General features: G+C 36.2%; 1 protein-coding gene across 1 annotated transcript in view; it reads left to right on the top strand.

Annotated features, from left to right (window-relative positions):
- The first annotated feature begins 1,633 nt into the window (after positions 1–1,633).
- The window catches only part of SGO2 (shugoshin 2), a 42,611-nt gene continuing 21,425 nt past the window's right edge, over positions 1,634–22,819 (top strand). The window contains exons 1-5 of the mRNA XM_028121272.2: positions 1,634–1,713; positions 6,942–7,076; positions 8,888–9,063; positions 9,881–9,958; positions 17,605–17,690. Coding sequence (XP_027977073.1) covers positions 6,944–7,076; positions 8,888–9,063; positions 9,881–9,958; positions 17,605–17,690 — 473 coding nt within the window. The 5' untranslated portion in view covers positions 1,634–1,713; positions 6,942–6,943. The remainder of the gene's footprint in view (positions 1,714–6,941; positions 7,077–8,887; positions 9,064–9,880; positions 9,959–17,604; positions 17,691–22,819) is intronic.

The following is a 22,819-nucleotide window of genomic DNA, read 5'->3' as shown; positions in this document are numbered from 1 at the left end:
TACTTTACAGATAAGGAGCCCAAAACGAACACACAGCTAATGTATGTTCAAGATAAAACTAACTGTATCTTCACACTCCTGATTCAGGGCTCCTGCCTCTATCCATTCTACCAACAGGGAAAAGACCTAAAAGCAAGCTCAGATCAGGTTAAATTCAGTTCAATTAATTATACCTTTTAAGTTTATGGTTGCGTATGAAAATAATTTACATTTTCAAGAGCTTTTTATAGTTTACGAAGCTTTGATTCATTAAATTCTCTTACCTGCTCTGAAATAAGATAATCATTCTTTTTTTTTTTTAAAGGAGGTTTTGGTATTAATGTCTTGAAAAGGTTTATAACATTTCTTTTACCTCTGACTGCTCTCCCTTTTCTATTTGTTTTGGTTTTGAGGCTGTAGCTACAAAGTAAGTCAAGAGGAAAGCAATATTAGTGTATTTGAATAAAATAGTCTGCTGATTGGAACCATCATAAAAATATATTGGATGTTGTTATTAACCTCCATATTACAAATGAAGAAACAGAAGCTCAAAGAGATTATGTGACTTGGCCAAGATTAAATAAGCACTAAATGGCAGAGCCATGACATGGTTCATTTAAAAAACATATACCATATATTGAGCATTTAATGTGTCAGGCTGGGTAAACAAGATACAGTGCTAGTTAATCCCTAGATAAACCAGAAATTTCTAAACCAGTATATTACATTCTAACCCACTTTTATGGAAGATTTTACTGAACCATAAACTGTAATTTTAGCAGCTGGCCAATAAATAAAAACTCTTCTACTTAAACAAGATTCATGTAGCCAGATCTCTTTGGTCACCGATTTTGAAATATACTAGACTAAAAGATCTAACTCAGAATCGTGAATTACATAACTTTTCTAGATTCTCTAAAGTAAAATGGAAATTTGTGATTCTCAAATGTCCCTAAATGAACAAAACATTGACATGAAGTCGATTGCATCACTATATAACCAATTATTAAAATCTAGATTTAATAAACTATTTTCAGTTTCAGTTTTTTCAGTCTAATGTCATACAACGAGGAAATTTTATTCTCAGTATAGTTTTTCCAAGTTTTTCCATAGATTATTAAAATCACTTGTAAGAGGGAAACTAAGCTAATTGACTTGGAACATAAAAAGAATAATATATTTTTTTAATGTAGTTGTGTATAACGGAAAATACCATTCTTGTACATTTAGCTGAACCAAACCATTTGTATAAGAACTAAATGAGATCCAGGGTTTTCAAAGAAATTTCACTGCCGCTTTTCCTTGAGCAAGTTGAAAGAAAAATGAGGTGTGCTTTTAAGTGAAAACTAAATTAAAGATCTTGGCATCATAATGCTAAGATGACTGACAAGGGTTTTAGAAATCTAATAAAGCTGTTTTTGTTAAAGGAACGTTTCCTTTTTGGGTCAAGGCATCAGAAGGCAGTACAACGCCACCTGTTCAAGGCTCAAGCCTCCAATTTCTTTCCCCAAATTTCCCCAGGCTCGCCTGGCCACGCCCCCTCTGTCCCTCAGCTCGAGGTCCCGCCCCTTCCACCTCCCACTTCCTGGAGACCGCGCTCCTTTGCGCGGCCTCCTCGGGATCTGATTGGCTCATGTGTCAACCGCTAACGGCTGCGGAGTTTAAACCCAAGCCCTAGCCCCCGGCGCCGAGCTCCAGAAGGTGCGTGGTCGTCGCCCCCACGCTGAAAGAGCGGTAAGTGAGGGGCCTTTGGCGTGGCCGCCCCGGTGTCTGAGGAGATCCGTGCCTTTCCCGGCCAAAGCTCCCGGCACTACCCTTCAGAGTCTTCTGTCCAGCGAGCTCCGCGCGGCCCTCGATCCCGCCCACCCTCCGCCCTCGGGTATCTGGGGCTGCGGCCTTTGCCCCGGTTCCGAGGGGGTCGTTGCGGGAGCCCCTGGTTTGGCTTTAACCGGCTGCCTCTCGGCCCTTCGATTTTGCGCCCGGCTGGGTGAGGGGGGCGAGCGGCCAGTTAGGTCAGCTCCTTGAAAGAAGGGATTTCTGTCCTTGTGACTGCACTACTCCCTGCTTTTTAAGAACATTTTCTACCTCCTTGTGAGCCCTTAATAAATATCTGCTGGATGAACGTTCTTACGTTCTTACGTTAGAGACTGCTTACCCGAGTTCTTGAAGGAGCCCTCTCCTTTGGAGCTCTCGTTTAGGAGGAAGGCTGGCTGAAGGCGAAGGGATAATAGAAGAAAGGGAAAACTTAGAACTTGAATTGGGTCTTGATGCGCGGGTAGGATTTCGGTAGGGAATGGGGACGATGATTTTTCTAGGTGACGGATCCAATTCAGGAGAACCGGATTTGGAACTTAGTATTTCTGATTTAGAGTTAGCCGGGATGATGGCCAGACAAGAGCTACAGAATAAATAACTCATATTAGTGAGTGCTATGTGCCAGGTCCTGTACTAGGCACTGTACATCATTGTTCAGTTAGTCCCTACAATGAGGTGCCCTTTCTCTAACTTTATAAGTCTGAAAGTTGAGACTTAGAGTTGTTAAGATAACATAGCTATGAAATGTTGAAACTGGGATTCGCAATACAATCCCAACTGCTGTTTTATATGGTAAGTCAGCCTTGAATGGTACTCCAGTGGCCTGGCTTAGATTCCTAAAGTGTTACTTGGTGAGGTTGTTAATGTGGAGGGTGACAGGGCAGTGTTAAAAGGAAGACTCTGATTTCCAGCTTGAGCATTTGGGTGGGTGATTGCTTGAGGCATTTATTAAGTTAGGGAACTAAGAACCAACTTATTGGGGAGGACAGTTCAGCAGTGGTTTCCTAATTAGCAAAATGAGATTTGAGCTTTCTGACTGGATTTTTTTGGGAGATGGACAAGATTTCTATGTTAGCATCCCCTCAGGGGTTTGAGATGCAACCATTTGTCCGGAGTTTCTGTATGTTCTTATGTTCTATCCATGGAATAGGTGGTGATCTTTGATTTTACTTTTTTTTTCTTTTTGGCAAAACTTTTAGAAGAAACATTGAGCCTCACTCAGTGTTGTAAGGTCCCTGTTAAACTTCTTCCCCATTGCAGAAAATTCTTTTAAAACCATCTTCCCACTATTTGCTTGACATCTCCCAACATCTGCTCAACATTTGCAAAGGAGACTCATTCCAGTATTGGTCAGTTCTTAGTATTTGAGACTTTTTCCATTTATCCATAGTTGTTTTCTTCAGTGAATGTTTACTCAGTAGCTACTATGTGCCAGGCACTCTTGGCTAAGGGTACAGCAGCAAACAAACTTGACAAAAATCCATGCCCTCCTGAAACACATTTTAGTAGGAGAAGACAATTAAATAAGGAAATTGTATGATCTTATATTAGACACTGATAAATCGATGGCAAAAAAATATAATAGGAAGTGAAATGGAGTCAGGTGTGCTCTTTAAAATAGTTTGGTCTGGGAAAGGCTGAGAAAGTGACATCTGAGTAAAGACTTGAAGACAGTGAGTAAACCCTGTGATTATTTGGAGAAGAGTTGATACAAAGGGAAAAGAAAAGGAATACAAAGGTTCTGCAGTGGGAATATGCTAAGGTAGCTAGTTGGCTGGAGCTTAGTGAGCAAAGGAAGTGGTGAAGAGGTCAGAGAGGTACTAGATGGGGAGTTGGGGAAGGAGAGAAGTGTCAAATTGTGTAGTACCTTATAGGCCATTGCAAGGATTATGACTCTACTCCAGTGAGATGGAAAGCCACTGGAGAGTTTTTAACAGAGGAGTGACATGAATTTACTTAAGTTTTAAAGGGATCATTTTGATTACTAAGTTGAGAATTGGTGGTGGGGAAGAATGTGGAAACAGGGACACCATTTAGGTAGTTATAGCAATAATGTACATGAGAGAGACTAGCAACTTGGATCAGAGTGACAATGGTAGGGGGCCCATGTGGACATGTTGTGAAAGTCAGGCCAGCATGACTGATGGTAGAGTGGATGTGGAATGCGAGAGAAAGATGTTTCCGAGCTGAGCAAGTGGAAGGATGGAGTTGCTGTTAAATGAGATGGAGAGGACACAGTGGAGCAGGTTTGGGTGGGGTGAGTTTAGGACATGTTAAGTTTGAGGTACATATTAGATATCCAAGTTAGAGATGAGGAGTAGGCAGTTGGATAAATAAGTCTGGAGTTGATTTGGGATATAAATTTGCAAGTCATTGGCATTTAGATTTAAAAGCCAGAGCACTAGATGATGCCCTCACAGGGGTATATGTACATAGAAAATAGATGAGACCCAAGAATTGAGATCTGGTGCACTCCGGTGGTAAGAGGTTAGGGAGATAAAGAATAATCAGTGGAAGAGACTTAGAAGAAGTGGTCAGTGAGGCAGAAAAAATCCAGGAGAATGTGGTATTTTGGAAACCCACTAAAGGTATTTTGGAGAGAATGACATGATGTCAAATACTATGATTAAAATCATAGATCATATGAGAACTGGATCTTGACTGCTATATCTGATTTAGCAGCAATGCAATTTAGTGACTTTAATGATCAATTTCCATATGGTAGTGGTGAGAGCAACAACTTGAGAGTAAATCAAGAGGGAATGGGAGGGGATGAATTGGAAACAGCAAGAATGGACAACTCTTTAAAGGAGTTTGCTGTTAAGAGAAACAGGGCAATAACATTCTAGCCTCAAGAGATCACTGGTATCTTAAATGTTCCATTTTCATGCATTTACACATGCCATTCCTTCTTCCTGGAAAACCCTTTCTAATCTTGATACCTGACAAATTCTTTGTTATTAAGACTTATTTATTCATTCAATAAATATTTATTGTGTTCATATTATTTGTCAGGCACTGGTCTGTGAGCTGGGAAATATGTCAGTGAATAAAACAAAAATCCATGACTTTCTGGAACTTAAATTCTAGTTGATAGGAAATAAGTAAATTCTGTGGTATATTAGATAGTGATTTAAATGCTATGGAAAAAATAGAGAAGGGTAAGAGTAATCGGACATGCTGAGGAAAGGAGCTAGTTTTGAAAGGCCTCAATTAGAAGGTGACATTTGAGCAAACACTTGGAGGAGAGCGAATGAGCCATTTCTATCTGGAGGAAGAGCTTTCTCAGTAGAGAGAATGACCAATACAAAGGACCTGAGGCTGAAGAATGGCTGCCATTTGCCAAGCATTTAGAGCTTGGTGGCCAGTGTGGCCTGGAAGGAATGGGCTAGGGGACAGAAGGAAGAGTTCAAATTGGAGAAATGGGAAGAAGAGCAGGTGGTGGAGGGACTTCTTAACCATGGAAGAACTTCAGTTTTTATTCTGAGAGAAATGGGAACCATTGGAGGGTTTTAGATTGTGTAGACTAATAAATACACTGTAGCGAGGGCAGCCATGGAAGTAGGAGGATAAGAGGCTCTTACAAGAATTCAGGTGAGACATGTCAGCGCCTCGGTCTAGGCTGATGGCAGTGGAGGCAGTGAGAAGCGGTCAGATTCTAACGTACTATGAAGGTTGATTGGGATATGAGAGATTTTTGGCCAGAGCAACTAGGATGGAGTTGCCATTAACTGAAATAGAGAAGGCTCTGAGTGAAACAGGTTTGGGCGGGTTAGGTTTGATATGCCCTGTTTAGTTATTCAAGTAGTACTGCTTAGTACATGGGACACTAATGAGGGCATTTGGGGGCCTAACTAGATACAATCCAGGACAATCTCCCCATCACAAGATGCTCAACTTCATCGCATCTGTAAAGACCCCTTTTCCACATAAGGTTTAGAATGACAGGGATTGGTACCTGATGTCTTTGGGAGACCCATTTTTTTAGCCTACTGCAGAGCTGGAGGAGGATTAGGATGAGGGAGAGAGGAAGGTGGCCTGGGAGCCTGGAGATTCTGTGATTGATACAAAAAGGATAGTGAGATTAGTCCTGTGGACTTAAGGCAGGTAGTGAGGAGAGGCTGAGTATCAGGAGGTAGGCAGACACAGGTAATAACATTTCTTTTTTTTTTTTTTAAGATTTTATTTATTTATTTGTTTGTTTGTTTATTTATTTATTTATTTATTTGACAGAGAGAGACACAGCCAGAGAGGGAACACAAGCAGGGGCAGTGGGAGAGGGAGAAGCAGGCCTCCCACAGAGCAGCGAGCCCGACAAGGGGCTCGATCCCAGGACTCTTGGGATCATGACGCGAGCTGAAGGCAGACGCCTAATGACTGAGCCACCCAGGCACCCCGATAATAGCGTTTCTTCTAGATCTCTGAAGCTGGAAGCAAGGAGCCTTGGGGAAGGGATGGGAGTTTTGAGAGGTTGATCTTGTCTAAGTGCATAGCTCAGCATCAACTGTACCTTCTCAGTAAAACATTTTCTGATCCTTTTCCTCTGCCCAGGCAGAGTTAATTACTTTTATCCATTGTATATTATATCAGTTATTCTTGTCATAGTATAATGTGATTATCTTCTTTCCACTGTTACACTTTAGAGTGGTCCCATAGACTTTAGAGTAACTCTAATGGACAAATAGACACATACAAGATTTCCCGCTTACTCCTCCAAACCAGCTAGCCCCCCCGACCCCATAAGATTAGGTTTATCTGTTCTGTGCATTCTCTAAGGTTACACTTCTTACATCGTATCGAAATAGGATCTGTACCCACAGTGGACTCTGCATTCCATGACTATGTGTTCTAACACAACCATATCCTGTTTTCTGTCCCAGTGTCTAACCTAGCTCTTGATGCATAGATACAATAATATAGGTTTTAAATGAAAAAACAGTCATTTACCTTTTTTGGATACTACTTTAAACCACTTTTGACTATATGCATACTTTCAGATTTATACAAAGGGTTTTGCAGATACTTACATACAAACAAATTATATCACCTGAGTCATGATCGTTACCTTTTAGAATGTATTTATCAGTTATCCTTTTTTCTTTTATTAATCAGTACTCTGATTTCTTTCTTTTTTGTTTTTATTTCAGTGATGGAGCACCCAGTGATGGACACTGGCTCACTTTTTACTTCAGGAATTAAGAGACATGTGAAAGACAAAAGAATTTCAAAGACTGGGAAGCTGAATGTTTCTCTTGCTTCAAAAATCAAAACAAAAATATTAAGTAAGTACCATTAAAGTATGGTCACATTTTTACTTTCCCTTGGAGAATTGATATACTATTTGGTACTTTATTTTATCAAGTATAGAAATGACTAAAATGACTATTTTTGTTAACTGATACGTTTTGTTCATTCAATCCTTCAACTCTTATTAGTTGAGTGGTTATGATGATTTACCCTCAGTGGTGACAGCAGAATTTTCAGCAGTAAGGCTGGGGTAGCCTAAGGCAGCTACCTCCTACACGGCAAAGAAAATACCAATGTGACATTTCTGGAAAAGAGCTAAAAAAAGTGACAGATTGTTCTTGCATGCTGTAGCAATAGGATGATGGATGATCTAGATGTGGTTGGCCCAGATAAGAGTGTTGTAGTGGGTGATTTTCTATAGCCAAAGCTCATGAGAGTACTGAGCATTTTGGAGATAGGGTTTCATGGATTCTGGAACTAAGATTTTAGAAGGGGGGGAGAAAAAGGAAGTGGGAAAAACTGCCAAGATAAATTCTCATCACTTCTGAAAATTATCTCAGTGGTTTGTATCCATCTCAGCAGGAAGGGGAGAGGTTTCCTGTTGATATAGCCCCTGTGAAGGGTAATTGTGTGTGCCCTGTGAAAAAGCTGAAACTTCTGAGGATCTTTAAATCTTAATGTTCCTCCTACCTAGGTGTCTAGGGTCATGTGGTATATTAGACCCCATCATACAGTGGCTCTTTCCTATTCTGTTTGGCAGGACCGTTGTACACCCATTATTATGAAGGAACATACTGTGTATGAGGAGTGCAACAGGAAAATATTATCCTTTAGCTCTGGAAATCCAAAACCAGTTCTAATCTGTTTTTGTTTGCTGTGTCAAAGGTGGCTGTCGGAAACTACTGTCTCTATGCCAAAGATAAAGTACTTTTTTGGACCCTGTTTTTTACATGCCCAAACATTCCCTGAATATTTAAAAAATATTATTTTATAAATGTATCTTATAGATACTATATTTCTACTCAGTGGGATATGTTATTGAATAGTGGCATTTAAATAAACATTATGAAAATGTAAGTATGCTTTCTGTATACTGAGGGAACACACTATATTTAAGGTGAACTCTCCCAAGGAATTCACAATTAAATTTCTCTGCTAACAACACGGAAACATTTCTGATTTAAATTATATTTACATAGTGCTTGTAAAGAGAAGGGGTCAAGTTTAGATTGCAGTAAATGCCTATAAGTAAGAGTTGGATATTTAGGGTGGAGATAGAAGATCCCACAGGGTTTAGATGATCTGTCCAACCTTATAGTAAGTGTGCTCCCTTTCACTAAAGACTTTGAAAAATGGACTTTAGGAGCATTAACTGATTTGTTAATTTTCTGGAGTCACAGAAACCGGCTTTAAAATTTTGACAGATTGGCTACGCTAGTACCTATGGGCTATCTCCAGTTGGAGCTTCAGAATCAGCTTCTCCATTCTACCTCCTAGTCAGAGTAGGAAGACAGGTAGGGCAACAGGTATCAGGATTGAGTTTTTGTGACTGGTCTAATTATCTAGGATACTGTGTCTATCCTAGACGTCTTTTATTCCTAACTCTGTATTCACAACAGTCTGCATTCCTCACAGCTCTTTTATTCTTCATCTTCTGTCTAGCTTTTATTTCTGCAGATCCAAACTCTGGGTACATTTTTTTCAAAACTACATCTATACTGTTATTCAATTGTTTTCCAACCTTTAGTTAAAACTTACGATTTATTTTACCTAAAATAATTTCATTAAGGGTATGAAAACTTATGAAGATATAAGTTCAATATTAACTTCTAAAATTTTTTTACAGACAGTTCTTCTATTTTCAAAATTTCTTTAAAGCACAACAACAGGGCATTAGCTCAGGCTCTTAGTAGAGAGAAAGAGAATTCTCGAAGAATTACAACTGAAAAGACGCTATTGCAGAAAGAAGTGGAGAAACTGAATTTTGAGAACACATTTCTTCGCCTAAAACTAAGTAATTTGGTATGGAAACTATATTGTGTTTGAATTCTGAATTATAGAATAATTATTAACTATATTATTATAGAAGCTCTAAAAAGGTTTTTCAAATCTCCAATCATTGTAAAAAATTATTGAAAGAGTATGCCATGTTAATGAACAAACTGTTAATGGGTAATAAAATAGGTGTCTTCAGTCTACATTCTGAATGTGCACTTGGGGCCCTGCAAGCCAGTATAATACCGTGATCAACATTCGATTGTTTATCATTCGCAAACCTTGCTGCATTAATACATTTTAAGAAGATGGACATAATTTTTCCATTGAAAAGAGGGGAGTTCCCAGAGTGTTTGTATTCTCTTTTAACCCCAGTTTTCCCTGGCTACACATCAAATAGAATGAAGAGTGTAGTCATTGCTTTCCCTTCCAACTTCCAACTCTGTCTACAGACAGGTCAGGAAGAGCCAGTGGTCAGCTAGGCTGCAACTATAGCTCTAACTCTGAAATGAGCAGAAATTAATTTATAGTGGAAAAATTGATCTATTTATGAGTGTTAAATTGTCTGACAAACTATGTTCACTTTCCATGGGATGTATTATTATTATGAGAAGACAGAAATGTTTGTAGGAAAATTTATGATTGAGAACTCAAAAGCAATCAAGGTGTGTGTGTGTGTGTGTGTGTGTGTGTGTGTGTGTGTGTGGCTATTTGAACTATAGAATGTAGTACCTTTTTAGCTCAATATGATCTCAATTATTTTTTAAGTCTTCTCAGCTGATGATATCCCCATGAATGTATGAATCTTAATTGATTAAAAGAGGTCTTTATTTTACACATACAGAATAAGAAGCTTATAGAAATAGAAGCACTCATGAACAATAACTTGATAACTGCAATTGAAATGAGCACTCTTTCTGAGGTAAGTAGAGTTTATATATTAGTGTAATTTTTTAAGCGTTACTAAGGATAATTGAGATTTAGTAGCATCAAGGTTGGAGATTCATATTTTAAACTTTGTGCAAAGAAATGATGACAATATCAGTTTTAACTGGTTAATAGCACATCATTTGGTATAATTGGTTATTGAGATTTTTATATAAAAATTAGGTTTTGATTAGAACACAGGATTAGACAGTTCAGTGGAACATAATGGCCCCTAAACAACCAAAAAACAAAGAAGACATTCATAGAAAGGTAGTATTTCAAATTAGGAAAGAATTTGTATTATTAAAAAAAGGATGGGCACAATTGAAAAACTGGGGAAAAAAAATAGAGGAAGATCCTACTATACACCATTCTCTAAAATAAATTTTAGATGGATTTAAATAAAAAAGAATATATAAAGTAAGAAATTACAAATAAATTCATGTTAGATAGGAGAGGCCTTTCTATACTAGAAAAAAGATAGAAGCCATAAAGGAAGCTATTGATGGATTTTCTGGAAAAAAAAAATTTTAGAAGGCTAAAAATAAAAATAAAATATTAAAGGCTAATGGCAGACTGGGAAAATTAAACAAATAGCAGATAAAGCATTAATATTAATAGTTAAATAGCTCTTATAATCTATCATGAGGAAAATCAAATCACTAGAAAAATCAGGAAGGGAAAAGGGCCAAATTAACTTAGTTATCTAAATAGGGAGAATAAATGCTGGCAATTAATAACAAATGAGAAGGCAAAATATACATAATAAATAAACTGAAGAAAGGTTAGTGAAGTCCCAATTTTAGGTAAATTTCTTGATAGATTCTGGAGGCACTTTAGTGCTTTATGGGGCAGCTTTTAAATGGAATTGCCTATATTTAGATCCCAGCTCTGTTACTTCCCGGTCCTGTGACCTTGGCCTTTAACTCTTTGAACCTTAGTGTCCTCTTATGCATGGTGTAGATAATGGTAGTATATCTATAAAGAATTACTGTAATTGTTAGATGTGGCGAGCATGTGTCCTGGCAATAGGAAGAATGCAATAAATGTTAGCTGTTATTACTTTTTTATTATTGCATGTATATCTTCCTGTGTTTTCTAAATTTTCTGCAAATGTCTCCTTTAAAAACTTTTAAAAGTCATTTTTAGGGCTCATAAATACATAGTCTTTGTAGTATAAAGATAGGAACTCTTTCAACCTATGTGATCAATGTTTAGCTCCTTTGTCAGTTTTATAAAAGCTAGCCGAAGAGTACATACTTTATCACCTAACTTAATTCACATTTGGATAAAGAAAGGATTTGTATAAATATCCCTGTAGAATAATGTTCACAGGACATGTAGCCCCTAGCATTATTTTAAATTTGATATCTAGTACAACCAGTGAGCAGAGATGGCGCCTTATACATTTAGTACCCTTTAAGGAGAAGTGATGCCATTCACTGGGTGGGTGGATGGGTAGGGAAAGTCAAGGAGGGAGCTCTGTTTTGCTGATCAGCTTGCAGGGCTAAATCGAATTGCCCTGAATAAATTTCTAAGGCTAGAATCAGACATCAGCAGCGGGGAGTGTAGAGTAGTTAGTACAGGAATTGACTTGGAGAGTAAGAGAAAGAAGCTAATTAATTAGCAAGACCTGGAAGAACTGTGGAGAACAGTTAACCCTAAAAACTTAGCCCTAAAAACATTGCTCAACTGTTTGTTGTGAGTTATGTGATATAAAGCTCCTTCCTTCCACTGGTTCTTTAAAAAAATCTTTAGTAAAGTCAACATTGTTCCCAGATGCTTTTTGTGTGGTTCTCTTTGGAGAACTTGAAGAGGGCTGAGATCAGCATCTGGATTTAGGAGAAGTAAAAAAGAGTAGATGCAGAAGCTGGAGGATGAAGGGACAGCATACAACTTTGGTGTCTGCTTTCTTGGACTCTATTTAACAGATTAACTTTTGCATATCAAGTTTCAAGTTTTGCAGTTCCTTTTCTTTTTAGTTGGGGGAGAGGATGTTGGGGAATGTAGACATTCTAATATCAGAACAATATAATAAAGTATAGGAAGAAAGCTCATACGTGCTTCTGTTCTGCTTTCAGCTACTTTCTTCTTTATCCTTTCTTCTCCCCACACCTCATATGGGTAACTGTTTCTTTATATTAAAACAAAAATATAAATATTTTCTTTATTTTCTTTCTTACACAAAAGGTACTATACTGTCCCTAATTGTACTATGACTTTTTTTAATGTGACATATTTTGAAGATCTCTCCATATGATTACAAGGAATGCTTCCTCATTCTTTTTTTAGCGCTGCTTAGGATAGATCTAGAATGGACTTCTAATCTATTTAACTTAGGCTCTGGGTTGGACACTTGGGTTGTCTTTTGCTACTGGCTTGACATTAGTGTAGAATGCTTTTTCCTCTTGCATTATTAATTTTTCCCTCCCTTCTGGATTATTCCCATTAGGATGCAAAAACGTTATCTCCTATCTCCCATCTTTAAAAACATAAAAATGCAACCTTTTATTCAGATCCCCCACCCCCACCTACTCTCATTTTTCTCCTTTATAGCAAAACTCTTTGAGAGAATTGTTTACACTCTCTCCAGTTTCTCTTGAACCCATACCAGTTGGGGTTTCACCACCACTCCACTAGAAGTGCTCTTCTGAAAATTGATCCCCACATTACCAAAACCTCTAGATATTCCTTGGTCCTTATGTTGACCTTCATGTGACTTTTACAATACTACACTCTCCTAAGTTTCTTCCTACCTCTCTGATTGTTCTTTTTCAGTCTGTTTGTTGGTTCCTCTTTATTTCTCCAACTGCTAAATTTTGGGTACTCCAGAACTCAGTTCTTCTCCTTCTCTCTTCTATCTACACTTGTTCCCTAAATGATTCATCCATTCTCATGGATTTAATTGTTAAATACTCATGACTCCCAAATTTGCACCTGTAGCCTGGCCAGACAATACCTAGCCTACTACCTATTTGGCATTTGTCTTTGGATGTCTAAGAAGCATCTTAAATTTTACATTTGCCACCAAACCAGTTCGTTTTGGGGTCTTCATCTCAGGTAATTGCAATTTTGTTTTCCTGTTTTTTCCTCACACCCCATATCGGATCCTTTAGCAAATCCTTTTAGTACTGCCCTAAAAATCAGTCCAGAGTTTTACCACTTCTCATAACCCTGACTTTCACCACCCCCATCCAAGCCACTGTTTTCTCTTACCCAAGTTCTTGGAGTGGCATCCCAACTTGGGCCTCTTGCTCCTACCCTTGGCCCCCCTATATTCTCCTCTCAGCATAGCAGCCAGAGAGAGCCAATTAAAACATTAGTCTCTGCTGAAAACTCTCCAGTGGCTTCCCCTGTCATCTATTGCCTGTTATTATCTGAAAATTGAAACTCATGTTCTGGGTGCCTGGGTGGCTCAGTTGGTTAAGTGACTGCCTTCAGCTCAGGTCATGATCCCAGAATCCTGGGATCGAGTCCCACATTGGGCTCCCAGCTCAGCGGGGAGCCTGCTTCTCCCTCTGACCCTCTCCCCTCTCATGCTGTTTCTCTCTCTGTCTCTCTCTCTCTCAAATAAATAAATAAAATCTTTAATTAAAAAAAAAGAAACTCGTGTTCTTACTACTCAGCTCCTTCCACTCTTCAACATTTTCACTCCACACTCCTCAAACACAGGCAAGCTGCCACCTCAGGGCCTATGGACTTGTTCTTCCTTCACACAGCCTACTCCCTTACTTCAAATCTTGACTTAAAAGTGACTTCGGTCAAGTCTTCCCTGGCAGCCCTATATAAATCTGAATCCTTCCCCACCCCTGCCCCAACATTTCATATTCTGCTTTTCTTGCCTTAATTTTTCTCCTTATCACTTAACACTATATTAGATATAATTTTACTCATTAATTTTATTGTTCATCTCACCACAACATGAAGTTCTTAAGTATAGGATATTTGTCTGTACCACACCAAATGTCTAGAACCTAGAAAGCAATAAATTTTTGTAAAATGTTGGATAGTGTTTCCCCATTAAGAATGATCCTGGTTTTTTTTTAAGGTTAATATACATATTTAACTTATAATACTTCTGTTATTTAGCCTTTTAAATAAAAAAAATAATGTATTTTACATTACTTTTTTAGCATCTATGGTGATAATCACATGGTCTTTCTTTTTATTTTATTTTACCATTATTATTTTTTTAAAGATTTTATGTATTTATTTGACAGAGAGAGACACAGCAGGAGAGGGAACACAAGCAGGGGGAGTGGCAGAGGGAGAAGCAGGTGTTCCGCTGAGCAGGGAACCCATGCGTGTGGGGCTCGATCCCAGGACCCCGGGATCATGACCTGCACGGAAGGCAGACACCTAACGACTGAGTCACCCAGGCACCCCTGGTCTTTCTTTTTAGATGTATTGATATGATGACTTATTTTAGTAGCTTTCTTAATTTTGCAATTCTGGAATAAATTTCAAAAATGATTTGTTACTGTGTTCCTAAATTCCTTTTGCCAGCATTTTGTTAGGAATTTTTTAATTGCTATTCATAAGTAAGGTTTTCTTTTTATACAGTCTTTTTTTTTTAAGTTTTTTTTTAAGGTTTTTATTTATTTGACAGAGAGAGAGAGAGCACAAGTAGGCCGAGCGGCAGGCAGAGGGAGAGGGAGAAGCAGGCTCTCCGCTGAGCAAGGAGCCCGACACGGGGCTCAATCCCAGGACCCTGGGATCATGACCTGAGCTGAAGGCAGCCGCTTAACCGACTGAGCCACCCAGGCTTTAGACATTGATAAAAATATTATGAATACTGAACTCATAAAAAGAATTTGGTTGTTTCCTTTTCCTGTGATCTAGAAAAATGATACAATATTAGAATTAGTTTTTCTTTAAATGCTTTGTAGAATTCCTCTGTGAAACCTGGGTCTTTCTTGGTAGGCATGGTTGTTCTTTGTTCACTTTATTTCTTCTATGGATATTGGTTTTCTTGGGAAAATTTCTCCCTTTGTGGTCAGTTTTATTGAAGTATATTTCCTTAGAAAATTATTTCATTCATGTTTTCAAATTGATTTGCACAGAGTTGGCCAAAATACTCTGTCATTTTTAAGTTTTGTCTGTGTTTTATTTTTCCAGTTGACTGATTTTTTGTATTTAGGCTTTTCCTTGGTTTTTTGCCCCCAGTAGGTTAGGTAGTTGTGTTTTTGGTTTTATTTTTTCCGTTAAAAGAACCGTTTTCTGGGTTTAATTTTTTTTAAATTTTTAATTATACTATTTTGGTGTTTCAAACTTAATTTTTGCTTTATCTTTAGTAACAAGTCATTTCTTCTTTCCTGTGGTTTATTTTATTTTATTTTTTTAAAGATTTTATTTATTTATTTGACAGGGAGAGACACAGCGAGAGAGGGAACACAAGCAGGGGGAGTGGGAGAGGGAGAAGCAGGCTTTCCACAGAGCAGGGAGCCGGATGTGAGACTGGATCCCAGCACCCTGGGATCGAGACCTGAACCGAAGGCAGATGCTTAACGACTGAGCCACCCAGGCGCCCTCCTGTGGTTTGTTTTATTGTTACTTATACTGAGTCAGATGCTTGCGCTATTTTTTTATTCCTAATTCTGTAGGAAGGTACCATTTTTTTGACACTGCTCGGAAGATTTTTGTCTTTAGTTTTGGGAAATTTGACCCTGATATATCCTGGCATGGATTTCTTGGAGTTTTTCCATTTTGGGGTTCACTCAGCTTGAATATGCAGATTGGTTTCTTTTGCCAAGTTTGGGGCATTTTCAGCCGTTATTTCTCTAAAACTTCTTCAGGTCTCCCCTCTTTATCTCCTTCTGTGACGTGAGTGTTGTATCTTTTGTTATGGTCCCATAAATCCCTGAACCTCTCAATTATTTTTCAGTCTCTTCTCTCTTGCTCAGATTAGTGCTTTCTGTTGCTTTAAGTTCACAGATTTCTCCCCACCTTTGTTTTTGAGTCCACTGAGTTTTTAATTTATTTTATTTTGGTTATTTTATTTTTGAGTTCTAAATTCCCATTTGGTTCTTCTTTATGTCTTCTCTTTATTTGCTGAGACTTTGTTTCTTTGCTGAGATTTTCTATTTTTTCACTTAAGCATGTTAGTGATTGCTTATTAAAGCATTTTTACAATGGCTGCTTTAAAATCCTTGTTAGGTAACAAGGTTGTTTTGGTTCTTTTCCAGCGTCTCTGTCATCTTAGTGTTGGTGTCTTGATTGTCTTTTCATGTTCACATTTAGTATTTTCCAAATTTAGGCCTTTTCTTAATTCTTGGTATGATAAGTTATTTTGTGTTATATCTTGGACATTTGGGTAGTATATTAAGAATCTCCAGATCGTATTTAAACCTTCTATTTTAGCAGGTCCCTCTGACATCATGCCAGTGGTAAAGTGCCACGTACTGCCAAGTTGGAGGGGGTCAAAGTTTAGGTTTTCTACTCGACTTCTATAGTCACTCTGGAGGGGTGTCTCCTAATTGATGGATGGAGCTGGGAGTTCAGGCTGACACCACCCTGGCTGGGACAGAGGGGGTGCCTCATGACTTTCTGGCCTCCACTGACAGCAAGATTGCAGGGATTATGAAGGGGGAGGTTATTACAATTGAAGAGTGGTGAAAATCCTGACTTTCTATTAGACCTCTTCTGTCACCACCATAGAGGAGAGGAAGAGGGGCTCCTTGTTGTTACCAAGTAAGAATGGAAGTCTAGAGTCCCCATGTGTTCTCCACAGACATAGTTGGTATAGGGGGTGACCTCATTACCACTGGGCTGTCCTCCCTCTCTTCTTGACCTTTTCAGACAGTACCACTTGTTTGGAGGAGAGTTGGCCTTGTTAATAGCCTGGTGAGTATGGAAGTCTAGGCTCCCCATTTGGCTTTTGCACCTTTGTCAAAAATTAATTGACCAAATGTGTGTGGGTCTGTTTCTGGACTCTGTTGTATTTCATTGATCTGTCTGTCTGTATGCTAATACTATACTATCTAAATTATCATAGCCCTCCAACTTTGTTCTTCTTTTTCAAAGTTGTTTTAATTATTCCGGGTCCTTTGCATTTCCATGTGAATTTTAAAATTAGCTTGTCAATTTGGCCATACTCCTGTTTCTATTACAGGTTAGTATTGTAATAGGAAAACATGGTTGTGAGTTGCCTAATTTTATGGTCTTTATTAAATAATTAAAACATATTCAAAAAATGTGTGAGAAAATTTAGAAAATATAGATAAGCAAAAACTTAAAAGATATACTAAAATCACCCAGACTTTTAATTATAAAAGATCGTTAAAAAATATAGCTTATAAAATGCAATATGTTCCATAATACATATGTAGACATGAACATATTGCATATTTATATAGAGATATCATATGTACAGGTATACACACATGTATTTATTCATATGCAGAGAAGACAGTTTGGGAGTTTATATACCAAAATATTAGTAATGATTATCTTTGGGGGCATGATAAAGGATGAACTATGTTTAACCTTATCACATTATTCTCATTCGACTATTGAAGACTAATGCAAGAATTGTTCTATTACTATTGGTATACTTGTATAATTTGATGCTTTAATAATAAACATTTAATGAGATTAGAAATTATTTTTTCTTTTCATTTTCTTTATCCTTTTCAAAAATAGTTTCATCAAAGTCCCTTTCTACTGCCAACTGGCAAGAAGAAACGGGTCAGTAAACAGTGCAAGCTGATGCGTCTTCCATTTGCAAGGTAATTGCTTCAAACTTGGTTAAATACTTGCACACTTCTACCTAGATAAGACTTAGAATAGTTTTTATTTAGTCTTATTTCTCGAAACATAGAAAAACATTTTAAAATAAATAATGAAAACTACTTGTTAACATTGTACCAGTAAAAGAAATTAAAGGCATAACCTAATAGAGCTAAAATAATATTCAGCTTTCCCATAGACTTTATAGAAGAAAGAGGCAAAGATGAACCTTTAGTTTCATGGGTTTGAATTATACTGGTTCAGAGTGTTTAGATTTTTATGTAGCACATTCAGTGTTTGTGTGTGTTATACAGTGTTTGGTCTTCATCAACGTGTAGTTACCTAGTAAGGTAGGAATGAGATGGTCTGTAGTTTCTTGCTATAGGTTGTATCTCCAGGGCTGCAAGGAGACTTACCCATCAATTTAGTAACCATGAGCATCTGTAGTAGTATCCTGCTACTCTTTGGTTCTTTTCTTTCTTTTCCCCTACGTCCCCACTGGCATCATGTCTTTTGCTGGGTAAATCTGATAACTATTTCTATCTTTATTAACTTGCATACTGCAATATTTTAGAATTCCTGCTTTTCTTTATCTCCAACAACACTTGTTATTGTCTTTTTCAGTTTAGACATATTGAGGGATATTACATTGGGGTTTTAATTTTAATTTCTGTGATAATTAAGGAAGTTAAGCACCTGTTTATATGTGTTTATTTTCTTTCTATTAGGTTGTCTTTTTTTTTTTTAAAAATTTGCAGTTCTTTCTATACATTGTGTGTAAATTCTTTGTACATTACAAATCTTTTACTCTATGACTTGCCTTGTCACTCTCTCAATGGTATCTTTAGATGAAGAGAAGTTCTCTATAAAAATCTAATTTATATATTTATATATCTTCATCTATTTATTGCCCCCCACCATGGTTAGTACTTTCTGTGGCCTTTTAAGAAAATCTTTACCAGTTGGAAGGCCATGAGGCATTCCCTTATGTTTTTTTTTTTAGAAGTTTAATTATACTGTGAAGAATATAAATCAATCAATCAATAGCAAGCTTTAGTATCTTCCCTTTTACATTTAGATCTTCAGTCTACCTAGAATTTTGGATATGATGTAAGGGAAGGGTCATAATTTATTTGTTTCATGTGGAAATCCTGTTGACTTTGTATGACTGGTTGTGTATATGGATCTGTTTCTGAACTCACTATTCTATTACATGAGTTGTTTTGTCAATACTACATCATCTTAATTACTAGCTTTAAAATAAGTCAATATTGATAGTGTGGGTCTCCATTTTATTTATTTATGTTTTTGTTCTTAAATAATATCTTGGGTCTTTTGGCCCTTTGCATTTCCAAGTGAATTTTGTATCAACTTGCAAGTTTACATACACACATGCACTTACTCTCTCTTTCTCTCTCTCTCTCTTTTGGAATTTTGATTGGGATTACATGGAATATAGTTCAGTTTGGGGAAAATGGACATTTAATAAAACTGAGTGTTCTATCTATGAACATGGCATATCATTTATTTAGATACTATGTATTTTCTCTCAGTTTTATAGTTTCTTGAATAGTTATTGCACATCTCAGATTTTTCCTACTTATTAGATATTTAGTGGTATTCTGAATGTTACTGTTTTTAAATTTCATTTTCTTCTTGATGCTAGTATATAGAAATATAATTTTTGAATACTGACCTTGTTTCCAGTGACCTTGTAATTAATTGTAATAGTTTATCTGTAGTTTTTTTTTTCATTTTCTATGAATATAATTTTATTATTTACAAATAGGGACAGTTTCTCCTTCTCCCCTTCAGTTTGTAGGCCTTTAATTTTTTTCTTATCTTGTTGCAGTGACTACTTTTTGTTCAATAATTAATAAAAGTATTAATGATGGACATTCTTATTGTGTTCCCGTTATTTGATATGTTTGCTTATAGATTCTCCGTAAGAGATAAAGAAGTTCCTTTGTACTCCTGGTTTTCATGAATGGCTTTTTAATTTTATCAAATGCTTTTTATGTCACTATCAAGAATATATTTCTTTTTTCTATTAATATAATTATTTTTAAGATTTTTTCTATTGATGTAATGAATTTGATATTTGAATGTTAAATCACCATTACGATTCTGCAATGAACTGCTCCTGATGATACATCCTTTTGATATATCACTAAATTTTACTTGCTAATTTTTTAAAGGATTTTTCCTTCTATGTTAATAATCAAGATGCTTTATATTTCTTTATTGTAATAATTTGTCAAGTTCTGGTATTTATATTACGCTGGTCATAGTAAATGAATTGATAAGTGCACTTATTTTTTTGTTTTCCAAAAGTACTTGTATAAATATTTTTTTTCCTTTAAATGTTTGGGAGAAGTTATCTGTGCCTGCAGGTTTCTTGTGGAAAGGTTTTTGATAACATCCCATTTTAATACATACAGGAATATTCAGGTTTTCTATTTTTTCTTATGTCTGGTTTGTTGATTTTTTGTAAAGTTTGTCCATTTCATCTAAAATATCAAATTATTGGCATATAGTTCATAACAGCTCTAGTTATATGTTTACTGTTTGTAGGGTGTGCAGTGATGTTCTCTTTTTCTTAATATTGACTATTTGTGTTTTATAAATTTTTTTCTTGATTAGTTTTTGCTCTACGGAGTTATCAATTTTATTTATCTTCACTAAATGAATTGTCTTTTGTGCTATGTAGATCTTTCTTTTTAGTATATTTGTTTCCTTTTGCATTTAGTCTGCTCCTTATTATTTCTCTTTCTGTTTTGCTTTTTCTTTCTTTTCAATTTAAAACTTTTATTATTCCTGTTATTATTTGTTTCTCAAGCTAATTTAGATTATTAAATTTCAGACTTTTAAAAAAATATGCATTTAAGACTCATTTTTGTGTAAGTACTGCTTTAGCTGCACCCCACAATTTTTAATATGTCATATCCTTATTATCTTGGAGTTCAGAATATTTTCTACTTTCTGTTCTGATACATTCTTTGACCCTTAGATCATTAACAAGCATATTACATTTCTAATCAGCTGAGTATTTTTTTTCTAATTACTTTTTGGTTTTGATTTCTAGCTGATTTCCATTAGTTACAAAACATAGATCAAATGATTTTAGTCTTTTGAAATATATCAACACTTTCATTAGGACACAACTTGGTCTAATTTGGCAAATATTTTGGTTGCACATAAAAAGAATGTGTATTTTGTGGTTTTTGGATGCAATACTCTATATATGTCAGTTGTGTCAAGTTTATTGATTATATTGTTCAGAACTTCTATATCCTTCTTGTTTCTCTTGTCTATTTATTCTATCAGCTACTGAGAGAAATGCATTAAAGTCTCCCACCATGATTATGGAATCATCTATTTCCCTTTTAGTTTGTCAATTTTTACCTTATATATTTCAGAGTTGTTAGTAGATGCATATAAGTTTAGGATTGATTTGTTTTCCTCATGACTTGTTTATCAGTATGAATTATTTCTAGAAATGATTCTTGCTTTAAAGTCTGCTTGTCTGATATAATATTTCCCTGGTTTATCTTTTTCTAGAACTTTACTTTCAAACTCTGTTATATTTAAAATGCATATAAGTTCTTTTTTAAAAAAAATGAATTCGTTGTAACATCTCTTTTAATAAGAATATTTAGTATGTTTGCATTTAAGATCATTGACAATATAATTGGATTTATATGTGCCATCGTTATTTCCTATTTGAGCAACTTGTTTTATGTTCTTTTTTCTCTAAATAAAATATTTTCCATTATTTAATTTTTTTATCTATTAACTTGTTTTCTTCTACTGTTCCTAGTCTAGTGATAGCAACATTCATCCTTAGATTTTTTTAATTCTTTAAAACAATACATATATTTTAAGTCCACAAATTACTACTTTCATTGTTTTGTGAAGTCAAGATTCATTTAAATTACTTACTTAAGTTTTCTATTTTTTCATATTGCTTCCTGCATTTTTTTAAAAAGATTTTATTTATTTGAAAGAGAGAGAGTGAGAGAGAGAGCATGCACACGTGAGAAGGGGGAGGGTCAGAGGGAGAAGCAGACTCCCTGCTGAGCAGGGAGCCTGACCCTGGGCTCTATCCCAGGACTCTGGGATCAGGACCAAGCCGAAGGCAGATGCTTAACCAACTGAGCCCCCCAGGAGCCCTGCTCCATGCATTTTTTAATTGCATACCCATTCACAACTGTTTTCCCCTGCTTTATTGAGGTAAAATTCACAAATAAGCTTCCGTCATTTTGATATTTCTTTTAAAGATAATTTTCCTTCTGCTGAAAGAAATTCTTCATTGTTTCTTTCAGTGCAGATCCTGGCAATGCATTCATTCAGCTTTTGTTTTTCTGGGAGTGTACTTATTTCATCTTCAATTCTGAAGAGTATGTTTGCAATTATAAAATTTTAGGCTGGGAATTACTTTTAGAAATTTAAAGGTATTATATTATTGTCTGTGGCTTCTGAAAAGTTAGCACCTTTTTTGCAAGTTGAAGAAAGACATCCATTTCTTATTCTGGTTTGCTCAGTGTTTTTATAATGAATTTGTATTGAATTTTATAAAATTTTTCTTCTGTATCTGTGGAGAGAATCATGACTTTCCCCTTAATATCTGGTTTCATCAATGTTTTTTCTCAGTTTTTCTTCTATTTCATATTTCATTGGTGTCTGCTCTTTATTATTTCCTTTATCTTACTTTTTTAAAAAATTGAGATATACCTCACCTGTCTATTAATGTGGTGACTTCAATTTGTGTTAAACCAAATTTATATCTCTCAAATAAATTCCACTTGGTCATGGTGTATTATTCTTACTCTATATTAATGGATATGATTTGATAACTTTTTAAAAAATTTTTTGTCTGTGTTTTTAAGGGATATTGGTCTATAATCTTACTATATCTTTGATGAGGTGTTTTGTTTTTTTTTTTAAGATTTATTTTTGTGAGACAGAGAGTGTGTGTGCATGAGTGGGAAGGAGGGGTAGAGGAGATTCCCAGCTGAGCAGGGAGCCCAACGCCGGACTCCAATCCAGGACCCTGGGAACATGACCTGAGCTGAAGGCAGACACCCAACCGACTAAGCCACTCAGGCACCCCTCTTTGATGAGTTTT

This window comes from Eumetopias jubatus, unplaced genomic scaffold, assembly GCF_037043125.1.
Source record: "Eumetopias jubatus isolate StellerSeaLion01/CBP00866 unplaced genomic scaffold, mEumJub1_p1.0 scaffold_3, whole genome shotgun sequence".
Taxonomy (NCBI): domain Eukaryota; kingdom Metazoa; phylum Chordata; class Mammalia; order Carnivora; family Otariidae; genus Eumetopias; species Eumetopias jubatus.
Note: the sequence above shows the minus strand (reverse complement) of the source record. Positions and strands in the feature narration are given on the sequence as shown.